A 12500-nucleotide genomic window follows, 5' to 3' on the forward strand; every position below is an offset into this window, starting at 1 on the left:
ACCAAACGGTTCAGATATATTTAAAAACAGGAGAGATCGCATAACATTTCACTCGGACCAAAACGTTAAAAAAAATTGGGTTTAAAGGAGAATTTCGGTTTTTTTTAACCTGGAGCCCTCTCCTCACATTAATTATCTGACGACTCACCCAGTGTTCTCCGCAGCGTTTTTGTCCGTCTTAGGCGTTGTTTTGAGATCAATAGTGTGCAAGCCAGTCCTAGAACGGAGCTCCGTGGGGGCCACGTGGCAGCGTGATTTTCATCCATGTAAATAGACAGTTTTATTCCCATTTTCGACCCATATCGTCATAATCTGATCCCTAAAGAACCATCAGACTGCTAATTCTCCCCCGGGCTGTTTTCAGCGGTAGTTACAGGCATCCCATTTCCACCTGTCGGGTCAGTGAGACCAACTCTCGTCAAGTCAGTCCACAGGCCAGCGGCAGGAAAGTCTCGCGGGACTTGACGAGAGTTGGTCTCACTGACCCGACAGGAGGAAATGGGATCCGGGGAGAATAGAGGGGGAATGGAGAATGGAGAATGGAGGGGGAGCCCGGGGGAGAATAGCAGTCTGATGGTTCTTTAGGGATCAGATTATGACGATATGGGTCGAAAACGGGAATAAAACTGTCTATTTACATGGATGAAAAGCACGCTGCCACGTGGCCCTCACGGAGCTCCATTCTAGCACTGGCTTGCACACTATTGATCTCAAAACAACACCTAAGACCGACAAAAACGCTGCGGAGAACACTGGGTGAGTCGTCAGATAATAATTAATGTGAGGAGAGGGCTCCAGGTAAAAAAAAAACGAAATTCTCCTTTAAAGAAAATATTTTTTCGATGTTTTTTTTAAAAGTTTTGGTCTGAGTGAAATGTTCTATGGTCTCTCCCGATTTGAAATATAGCTAAACCATTTGGTTTGACCAAGTAAAACAATTTTTATAAGCATTTGACGAAATGTCTATGGGAAAATAAATGGCGGATAAAAATCTCTGGTACAGTGCTGAAGCAGGAAGTAGGCGGTCACTTTGCCTCTCTATAGCACGTCGGGCCTAAAGTCTAAATGACCGAGGATGTCACTATTGGTTTTAGCCCAGCATGAAGTTGGCGCTCTGCTCGGTGTGAGTAGCAGACATGTTTGCACTCGTAAATCGGGCTGGCCCTCAGCTCTCCCACACTGACTAAACACCCCCAGGCAAAAGTTGGGACTCCCAGGCCCAGATTCACACCCAAAATTGCACAAAGATGATCATCGCATACTACGGTATATCATCAAAACGACCAGAATGCCATGCTAATCACTAAGAATGCAATGAATCGAAAGTATGCCATATAGCATTGGCTGTTATAAGCCCATTGTCCACTAGCCCTGTTTGGCACTCGTTCTGCTAGCTATGCTAATGCGCTAGCTAGCGCATTAGCATATTATGCTAGCCTAGCTATGAAGCCTAGCTGAACGAGTACCAAATGGGGCTAATTGTCCACCAGACATTGGCTTGGTACAGCTCCAGTACGGCTGACGGAACAGACTGGTGCATCCACGTTGCAAGACGCAAGCGGTTCCGGCAAAAATAGACCAAATGCGGAAAGAGAACGGAGTGGACATTGGAGCACATGACCGCGAGTCTGTTCCGGCAGCCGTACCGGAGCCGTACAGCATCTGGTGGACATTGGGCTTTATTTTTGCTAGACACAAACATTGCCAGGGAGTCAGGCTAGTAAGGAAGGGAGGGAGAGGGTTTTCCAGAAACTCGGATCGGATCAGAGAATGCTCCAATTATAAAGGGGCTTTAGGTGCATCAATCAGGGTGCCAGCCTTGGATTGGTTTTAAAGCTGAAACTTGCATGTTGTGCTTACAATTAGTGAGGTGGGTCATTTACCTGTGCAGGGAAAATAATCAGCTAAATTGCGCACAAATTTTGCTCTCTTAATTTCAAAAATGGCATGCAATCTTAGAGAATCAGGAGCTCGGTTGCTGTACTGAGACTTGTCATGGCTTCTGTTGCCTCTGTACATTTACTGCTTTGCCGGGATCACATGGACCTCAGGCAGTCCACTGGAAGCCTCCAGAGAGAAAGAAATGATCTTCCTGTCTTCTATACGTCTGCTGTCATCCATCCTCCTCTCCCTTCCTTCCTTCCAGCCTGGATGAATCTCAGTCGTCCTTCCATGACCGGCTATATCGTCTCTCTCTAAAGTTTTCCTCCTCCAAGTTGATTGATGTCTGTGTTGTGTCTGAGTTTCTCTCCTGACTCCCTTCTCCATATGCTCGACACAACCGAATGATCTGGCACACTTATGGAGGCAACGGAGTGAGGATGGAGGCAGAAGGGAGTCCTTTTGAGGGTCCAGGCGTGTTTTTATCACTGTTGTGGCGAGGGAGTTGCTGCTCAGATCCATGTCAAAGTAGTTCAAGGTTATGTGGAACATGGTGCCGGGGGAGGAGCCGTCTGAAAACAATACATTCCTCTCCACATCTCCATCTGCTTTGAAGTTGAGACATTTTTCAACGTGCTTTTCACCCCTGTTGCACATACTGTTTGTATGCCGCCATGGGTTTGCGTGTATATCCCTCATTTGTGCGTGTATCCCTTTAAGACCTTAAGTCTTAAAGGGATACACACACTTATTGTGTATCCCTTTAAGACCTTAAGCCTTAAAGGGATACACACACAAATGCTGCATCAGGTATCAATGGGTTAATACTCCCAATGCTAGGCCTAAAAGACGTTTTTTTTTTATTATTATTATTTTTTTTAATATATATTGGGATCTGATTTGGGAAGACTTAGGGAGTCAGTGCAAAAACTCATCAAGGCTGCAAAACACCTGAAGGTCGAGGGAAAACTTATGTCTTTCCCCCCAGAGAGAAATAACTGATTTTTCAGGTCAGATTGAAATGAGGTGAGAGACAGAAACTGTCATAAGACAGACATGTCTAAAAAGTGACATTGGGTTGGCTGCTGGCGTGGAGAGTTTGAAAAGCGCCTGGACGCTGTGTTGTCCCACTATAGCCCACACCTTAAGCCCCAGTGTGAGACATTTTCGCTGAGGTGAAAGAATGCAGAAGTTGTCAGCAGGCGAGAAGCAGTTGATCCAGAAATGGATGGACCTCTACCAAGACTCACAAGCGGGAGTCTAGCTTATTATGTCTAGTCTTTCAAAAAAATGGGGTCATCGATGTGGTTCCAGGGGGTCCCCAGCAAATTGAGGAATATTTTTGTATTCATTCGAATACAAATCAATACAATCAAGAATGTTCTGATCATCGCTTTCACTCTCACCACTAGTGTCTACCCACAAACAGTGTAGAGAAGACAGCGATACAATTCAATACTACGTCAACGTCAACGTTCTGATTCTGATTCTGATTCTGAACAGCAACCCGTACAAAACCTCATCAAAGGTCCTTGACATGAAAATGTTTGAGAACCCCTGGTCTACAGGACCTTAAAAATGGAGGTTGTAAAAGAAGCAAGACCCTTCGCTTTCCCCGTCAAGAGTTCCGCTGCCAGACTCTTTCCCTGTTTATTTCTCTTTGGAAATGGTCTTCCCTCCAAAGCCAATTGAGCAAACCATGTTTAAACTTGTTTTCGAAATCCTGCATGTCTATATATAATCCTGGCATCATTTTTAAAACCAACTGTCTATTGGCTTTTGGCTTTTTAACCACTACATCATATTACGTCCCCCTTTAATCTTCATCTTTTTGCACCTTATAGCAAATATTTAGGCAGCCCGGAGCTTCTAATGCGGTAGTTTTCCTGCCTCTCAGGTTCAGAAAACATCCCTCTCGCTGCTCGACTTTAGCTCGGTGCGTCTCCACTCTGTCTGCTGTGAACAGCTGACGGCCGCAGACAAAGCGTTGGAACACTGGAGACTGGGGTTTTTGGGGGTAGGCTTGGACCCTGACAGTGGGCATGCCAAGAACCACCGGGAGGGAGTAGTAGAGGGGGGGAGTAGTAGAGGGAGGGAGTAGCAGAGGGAGGGAGAGGACATTGAAAGATCCAGCAGAAGTTGACAATTTTGAGCAGGAGATGGAGGGGAATGAGAGGGGGAAAGCAAATCCCAGGAGAGGTTGAAAAATAATTGATGTTGTAGGTAGGAAGAGTTTAGAGCAGTTTGAGATGGGATGCAGGAGCCCTGGGAGAGTTTGTGGTTTACACTCTTTTCGTATTCCTACGACTGTCTCTGTCTGTCTGTCTGTCTGTCTGTCTGTCTGTCTGTCTGTCTGTCTGTCTGTCTGTCTCTGTCTGTCTGTCTGTCTGTCTGTCTGTCTCTGTCTGTCTGTCTGTCTGTCTGTCTGTCTGTCTGTCTGTCTGTCTCTGTCTGTCTGTCTGTCTGTCTGTCTGTCTGTCTGTCTGTCTGTCTGTCTGTCTGTCTGTCTGTCTCTGTCTGTCTGTCTGTCTGTCTGTCTGTCTGTCTCTGTCTGTCTGTCTGTCTGTCTGTCTCTGTCTGTCTGTCTCTGTCTGTCTGTCTCTGTCTGTCTGTCTGTCTGTCTGTCTGTCATGTACTGAGGGCTGGGTTTGGTGGGGAGGGAGGGAGGGGAAGAAGAGCGGGCAGATGGGTAGATAGGGTAAGCTTTTCTCTCACAGTGCTTCTAGGGGCAGCTGTGACTTCATCCTGATCTCGGTGTTGTTGACACACAGCAAAGGATTCCTGGAGCGCTGTATTCTTTGCTTTAGGTGCCAAAGTCCCTGAGGATAGTTTGGTGGAAGTTAAGAGTGGAGGAAAAAAGATGGGAGGCACAAAGTGAGAGGGAAAACCAGACGAAGAAGAAGAAGAAGAAGAAGAAGAAGAAGAAGGAGAAAGCAGGCAGCAGAGGCTGGAGCTGCCATGCCCGCTGTTTGTTCATCTTGGATTAAAGCGTGGCGTAGTGATATGCCAATGCACCCACCTCTTCGAGACGTTTGATGAAGAACTGGAGTTCATCCCAGAGTTTTGTTTGCTGAGTTCTCTCCCTCTCTCTTTCCCCCCTCTGTCCCTGCTCATGTTTCAGAGACGCCACTGGGTTTCGGAGCAGTGGGAGTGAAGGAGAAACAGATAGAGACTGGAAGTATACGAGTACAGGGAGGAGGAGGAGGCACATCACAACATTTGCAAAGACGAAAATTACATAGCGGCACCTTTTTTTTTGGCATCGTTTTGACTGGAGCCTCAGCGGTTTCTCTGTGACAAGCTCGAACTTCAAAGTGATTTCTGGTTTACCAATGGATCTAAGACTAACTAAACTCTGTCTGCTCTCCCTCCCCCTCCTCTTGGTTTGCACTGTGATTCGAATAGCAATGGGCAACCATACAGGGAGGATCAAGGTGGTCTTCACACCCACTATCTGCAAGGTCACCTGCATGGGAGGCAGATGCCACAACAACTGTGAGCTGGGCAACACCACCACCATCATCAGCGAGAATGGCCACGCGACAGACACCCTGACGGCACCCAACTTCAGAGTAGGTGAGTGATCTTAGTTAGCGGCTCTCCTCTCCTTTGCTTATATCTCACTTCTTCATCTTGTCTCACCTTCTACTGGATGCAGGATCTGGACCTGCTTGTTCACACCGCGTGGTGCAACTGCATTCTCTGTTCTGACCGACGGTTGGCCGCGTGAGATGCTCCGTTTGCCTCTATGTTGTGGCCTGCAGCTACGACATTCTGACAATGACGTAAAAGTACAAAATCAAATAAATAAAGTCAAATCAAATCAATCAAATAACTAAAATGGTTGCATCATAAACAAGTGTGAATTCGCAATAGCTGCGACCAGATATGCAAATTTCTTTTTTTGTGGGCCAACTGACCAATCGACAGAGTGAGCTATAACTAGAGCTGGTGGTCGTAGCTAAAAAGTAAAAACAAATAAGGAATACAAGGTAATACAGGAGATAAATGGATACATCTGGAAAATGAAAAGAAATAGCCTACAACTAAAAACAGATAAGATTAAAGGCGTATGCCAAGCCACAGATGAAAGCCCAGAGAAAAACAAATTGTTCTTGCAAATGCAACTAATAAGTGAAAAGAATTAATAAGAAACACACTTGCAAAATAAACAAGTACACGTACACTGCCATGCAACAGTTCAAATGTTTGGAGCCCTGGGGAAATCTCCATGCCCCAAAAGATACCGATGCCTGCATCCGCCACCCGCCAGGCACAGCCACCAACAATGCCACAATAAACCACTGTCATAATGTTACTAGCTAGCTAGCTAAGTAACATTCTTCAAAGAGAAAGAGAAAAAAAAATCTATAAAATAACTTGAGAGCTTACTGATGGATGCAGCCAGAACTTGGAATCGGCAGAACTCTGATTGCGCGGGAATCTGGTCGATGGCCAAGTGACTGTGAAAAGTGCATTTCTTTTCTTGGCCGACAAGTTTGTTGAGCGTTCACGCATCGGGTCACTCTCCTGGTCGCTCAGCTCAATAGGAAATGAATGGTTGTCGATTGTGTTAGTACCTTTCTCGAGGCAGGTGGCACACATGGTACATCATTGAAGGCTGGGAAGAATGGAATATCTACGCTCTCTCTCCTGGCTAGCCTATGGGCGTGTCTGTGTATAGGGCAGTTTAGAGTCCAGCGATTTATCATAGCCCGACGGGCATTGCTGAACGTGACGACCTTTCCAGAATCGCTCGATGCTGATTTTGGACGCTGTCGCTCGTAAAATATGTATAAACACCCAGGTGATAGGAGAACGCATCGCAGAGGCGCAGAGCACGATGTGTTATATTTTCACATGGATTAATGCCAACACGGACGGACAGACGGACAAGCTGCCAGTCAAGTCAGTCACGTTACCGTTTTGATTGCAACATTACAAAACTGTCTATCTGCATGCTAACATGCTGTATGGTTATGCTGTATGTTACGTACCATCTGTGTTGAGAATGTCCACTTTCCAGGCATTTGCCTTTTTAACAGCATCTTTATCATCTGCCCGGTCGTTAGCCCAAAGGCACGGGAACCGTGTCATTGTGTTTATTCAGTTTTCAACAAATATGTGATCTTCTGCCATTGTTAATTCAACTACAGTAGCTAGCTAACTAGTGGCTTTCAGAAATTGCGGTAGGAGAGAAACAAATTGTGGTTGTCATGACAACGGAGCCAACGATGGGGTCAAAGTTGAATCCAGATGAAGTCTTGACGATGGTCGCAACGTTCATCACAACGCTGGCATATCGCCCGTCGCTGGAAGTATAAACACTTGTTATCAAGTGTTATCACCAATGATGGAATGTGATCAGGGTCGGTCGCAACGACCATAAATCGCTGGACTCTAAACTGCCCTTATATCTGTTAGGGTTTCCACGGGTCCTTCAAATCCTTGAAAGTTTGTAAATTTCAGAAAAAAATATCAAGGCCTTGAAAGTTTTTGAAAATAGATGTAAATAGACATGGGTGCTTGAATTCATATATTTTGTGCAAGAATAGAAATTGAAGTTGTTTTGCTATTTTTTTTTAACTTAAAGGAACACTCTGCCCATTTTCAACCAGCTTTGTATCATTAGAACATCAGTAGTATATCAGAAAACTGTAAACAATTTTGAAGTCTGTCATTTAATTTGACAGTTATTGAGTGTTAAAGTGTGGACCAGTGACATCACTGGTCCACACTAACTCAGATTAATAACTCATTAACTCAAATCAACTCTCAATAACTGTCAAACTATTCATCATTCATCTAGTTTGACAGTTATTGAGAGTTGGATTTGAGTTAATGAGTTATTCATTTGAGTTAAGGTGCGTTCACACCGACCTATTAAAGTTTTTCGCTGGCGTCGAGTTTACATACAAAGTCAATGCAAACGAGCGATTGAGCGTATATTCGCCTGGGAGAAAAATCGCTGGGCGTCCGAGCGGCAGAGACAGAGCGATAGGGAGAAAATACGCTCGTCGCTCGAGATGAAATATCCCAACTCGAGCGAAAATACGCTGGCATCAGTCGCTCGCCGCTCAACGCTGATTGGCTGCCGTGTGAGAGCGAGTCAAGGATCACACTGGCTTCGAACAAACCGCTGGTTTATTGTGTGGCAACAAACCACATTGACAGCTCATTGACAGGCTGACAGCTGACATGAAGTGAAGTCTGCACTACCGGTATGGAGCTCGCATTAGGAGCACGCTGATAGGCTTTAGCTTGTAAACAATGACGGTGGCTCGTAGTGGACAAATATCATGACATTGCGTAACGTTATATCCCCCACATGTCCGTCATTTCGTGTGCCTGTTGATGAGCGATTTAAACAGAGCGACAGAGCGATTCCAAAGGGTTGACTTGAGCGACAGAGCGAAAAATAAATATCTCGGTGTGAACGCACCTTTAGTGTGGACCAGTGATGTCACTGGTCCACACTTTAACACTCGATAACTGTCAAATTAAATGACAGACTTCAAAACAGTTTACAGTTTTCTGATATACTGGAGCCGAGTGCACCAGCTGTGCGTAAAAAAGTAGGTCTTAACTGTTACGCCGGTCTTAGCTACGCCCGACATTGTGATTTGAATTTACACCGAGTGCACCAAGCCTGACTTACCATGGTCGTAGCTGCGCCCGGTCTTTAGGCTGCGGACGTGCGCGTCCACGTGGATACGTGCTTGTTGCCAAGCAACACACTTCTCTCAGACGAGCACGAGACAGCTGACAGACAGCTCCAACTCAGCTCAGACTTATAGAGTTGTATTCAAAGCGTAGAAACGTTCTCACAGCTCAATTTAACAGCGCCAACACAAAAACAGAATCACAAGTGCAATCAGTAATGAATGTGATGGCGCACTGCGCACTGCGGGCAGTTGAGAAGTCAGGAAGAAATGGGAAGATCTTCCGACGCATCGGCTTTTAAAAACCCGCCGACGAGCGGAGGTCCTGCGCACAAAACGTCCATTTACAGCACATATCGATCGATATTTTTGGAGAAGATTCCCCCGCATCACAGGACTGAACAGCACTGACAGCACAGAGCTGTCAGTCCCGACAGCGCAGATCAAGATGAGACAGCTGCCAGTCAGTATGGGTACGCATTGGGTGTAACTTTTACGCCTGCTCCATACCAGACGTAAAAGTTACACCCAGGCGCAGCGCATACAGGGCTTAAGACTACATGGTGCACTCGTCATAAACTTGAGTTGGTCGTAACTTTGAGTTCTACGTCGGACGTAGCGTTACACCTAGACGTACGCCCAGCTGGTGCACTCGGCTCCTGATGTTCTAATGATACAAAGCTGGTTGAAAATGGGCAGAGTGTTCCTTTAACATTAGTTAAAAGGGCCACATTCCGTTGTGCCATGTGTGTCTGCCGCCACCTGTGCGTCCTTGTTTCACGCGCCACCTGCCTCGAGAAAGCGCCACGGTCACGTGACCTTGCACGCACGAGGCATCGAACTCGAACGATGCACGTCAAACAGCAGCCAAGCGAGCGAGAGAGCCAACGTTAAGCGAAGCCCTCGGCTACGCCTGGAAAATGTCGACATTTTCATTGTCGTAACAGTAATTAACTTTGACCTGTGTCTCAATCCGCATTCGAGTCTGCTTCAGAAATCGACACGGGTTGTCTGGCATTTCAGTACGAAGGAGAAAAATTCGAAGCCTGAAGAGCAACGGTTTGATTTGTCGGGGAGTAAATCGAGGGAGGAGGGGGAAAAAAGCGCCTCTGGTTTGAGTGCATACGCTGAGACCTCAATATGAGGATATCATGAGACGACCGCTCGATAATGGAGCACATTAGCTGGGTGTTCTTTAATGTGTTGCACAGACCCTGGCACACTGTGGAGTCTTAACCTGCCTCGCTCCTTATAAGGAGCAGATGGGTGTCTGTAGCTCTGACACAGGCAGACACGTGTCTGTAGCTCTGACACAGGCAGACACGTGGGAAGAGCAAAATAAGATTCATTCCTGTCTGAGTCAGCAGCACTAGGCTACACATCAATACAGCTGGAGCTACACCGAGCACACGTCTCAGTTTTAACCCTGTCAAGCCCAGAAGGATTCTTGTTCTGAACACCCAGATCTGATCTTTTCATCTCTATTTGCATCTGCCCCAATCAGGTTCTTCCCTTTTACCACAAAACTTTTCTTTTGCGTGCATCTATTCTAGGGGACCCTGGCATGCCAGGACCTGCATGGCGAATAGATCAAGGTGTGCAGCCACACGGGTCGGCCATGCTTTTCCCCAGGCCCACAGGGGGACCGGGATCAGGCATGAAGGGTTAAGGCTGAGGGAGGCCAGTTAGTGCATCTTAGGCTGTAGATTAGCTAGATTCTTGTGTTGCTAGGTAGTTCAGGTTAAAGTTAGACTGGATTAGAGTTAGGATAGGGCAGGCTAGATTCTTGTGTTGCTAGGTACATCTGTAGTTAGCTCAGGTTAAGGTTAGATGAGATTACAGTAGGACAGGGGCCAGGGCAGGTTAGTCTCTAGATTAGCTAGACTAGAAATATTGCGTGCTTCATGCATTCATTTCAAATATTCACGTGCTCGCTTGTAGTAACTCTGCGCTGCGCCAAGCAGAACACCCAGCCACCTTATTATAGTAATGAGGTTCTTTAGTTGCTAGCTATCTGGTTAAGGTTAGAGTAGTTAGTGTCTGTTGTTCTGTTCTCTCTCCTCTCAGTCTCTATCTGATCTTTTCTTCAACTCTCTCTCCTCTCCCTTCTCCCTTCCTCTGCTCTCTCTTCTCTTGTATGCTTGTTTTTTTTATATGATTTATTATACAAGTTGTTGAATTCTGTTTAGTGATTGTGCTTAGCCAGATTGAGCTAGAATCCATTCTCTGTAAAGTCCTCTGAGACATGCTTGTGAGGGCTACACAAATAAAGTGGACTTGACTTGAGACACCGGGTGTTTAGAACGGGGTCATCCCTATGTTCCGCGGGTCCTATGTTCCCCGGGTCCTATGTTCCCCGTTTTTAACACTCTCCGTAACATTTGGGGTGTCTATCCGCTATGCCGACCACCCGCAATGCCGACCTTAGGTTTAGGCGTGAGGGGTGGGAGAGGTTAGGTTTTGGGTTAGGGTCTGGGGGAGGTTAGGAAGGGTTCTATGTTCCCCGGTCCCACAAAAACGGGGAACATAGGACCCGGGGAATATAGGACCCGGGGAACATAGGTACGCTCCCTTTAGAACAGCAAATGTACAGTAAAAGCTCTCGTGAACGGGCTCCAGGTTGAATCACTATTGTGTGGTATCAGTCAGACATAGTCAAACGGATATGACATCGTGGCAGGTTATTACTTTAAACCTTCTGTTGATATTTTCACACTCAAAGAAAAGATGTCATCATCAGCCTGAGACTGAAGGTGTGTGAGGTGCTGAAATGGATATTCGCCTAAACCTGTCCCGGCACGCAAGCCTCTCTACTCTCTACTCCCCTCGCCTCCCCCTTAGCCTTTCCCCCCTTCCTCTTGTCTTCCTGTCTGTGTGATGGAGTGTTAGACCTGAGCCCAGGAACCTGGAAGCCAAACGTTTATTTGCAGTCCAGATCCAGCTCCACGAAAGAAGCGAGACAGAATAAATCACATTGGTCTTATTTATCATAGCGACCTGATGAGAGAGAGGCGTTGAGGAGGGAGGAGTGTTGCTCTATGATAAGATGGAAGGAAGAGGTGGATGTGTTTCAACTTGCCCCACAGCGACTCTGTGTTGGCCAGTTCACACTAGATGTCTCGAGCCCGTAAGAAAAGCATGGTGTTGTTCTGGGGTTGGTGACTGATCTGCAGGTCAGTCGCGGTATTGTGGGCAAAACACGCCCTGCGTCCGTCCACCTACCCAGCATTCAAGTACGTATCATAACTGCTTCTCTTTACCAGAACATTTGACTCTATTCATTTACTTTATATTATTCTCTTGAACTTCATCGTGCACCTTTTGGACTGTGAATTCCTTTTGATCACTCAGGTCCTTCTAATTGTGTATATATGTCTGCACGACATATTCTCTACATCAAATCAAGTTTTGTCGAGGCAGAGTTGGAACGTCATAGCGAAAATGAAATAAGGCAAATGCCATGAGGTATGAAGTTTCAGCAAATATGAATGGCACCGGCATTGCTGTGGGTTCCATTTTATTCTGTTGTAGGTCACATTGTGTTGTATGACCCACATGCATGTTCACTCTCACCTTGAACTTCCCGGTGTCCTCTTTCTTATCAGTAGCTATTTATTTGGTGCAAAATAGGATAGTTTTGCCATTTCTTTTGTTTTGTTTTGGTCGTTAAATTCAATTCTAGGTCAGGTGACCAAATTCCCCCCTGTCTCTGTCGTTGCTCCGCCCTTTCTGCTAATCTGGACTAGCACATGCTTCCTTCGATATACTGTATGTGCAGTCGCCAGCCACTTCTTTTCACCTGACAGTGAGGAGTTTCACCAGCAGTACATAGCGCGTGGGAGGATCACGCTGTTTCCCCCAGTTCCCCTCCCCAGAAAGAGCAGCAGTGCTGCCTGCTATTATTGGCGAGCTGAACGGTCACTGACTGAACAGGCAACCTGTCAATCATGCCCCAAC

At 46.3% G+C, this 12500-nt stretch overlaps 1 protein-coding gene across 1 annotated transcript in view; it reads left to right on the forward strand.

The window, feature by feature from the left end:
- Positions 1-12500, forward strand: part of ltbp1 (latent transforming growth factor beta binding protein 1) — a 186798-nt gene that overhangs the window by 63783 nt on the left and 110515 nt on the right. Inside the window, exon 5 of the mRNA XM_083650710.1 lies at positions 5287-5457. Within this exon, the coding sequence (XP_083506836.1) occupies positions 5287-5457 (171 nt within the window). The remainder of the gene's footprint in view (positions 1-5286; positions 5458-12500) is intronic.

Source organism: Poromitra crassiceps, assembly GCF_964638095.1.
Source record: "Poromitra crassiceps genome assembly, chromosome: 14".
Taxonomy (NCBI): Eukaryota; Metazoa; Chordata; class Actinopteri; order Beryciformes; family Melamphaidae; genus Poromitra; species Poromitra crassiceps.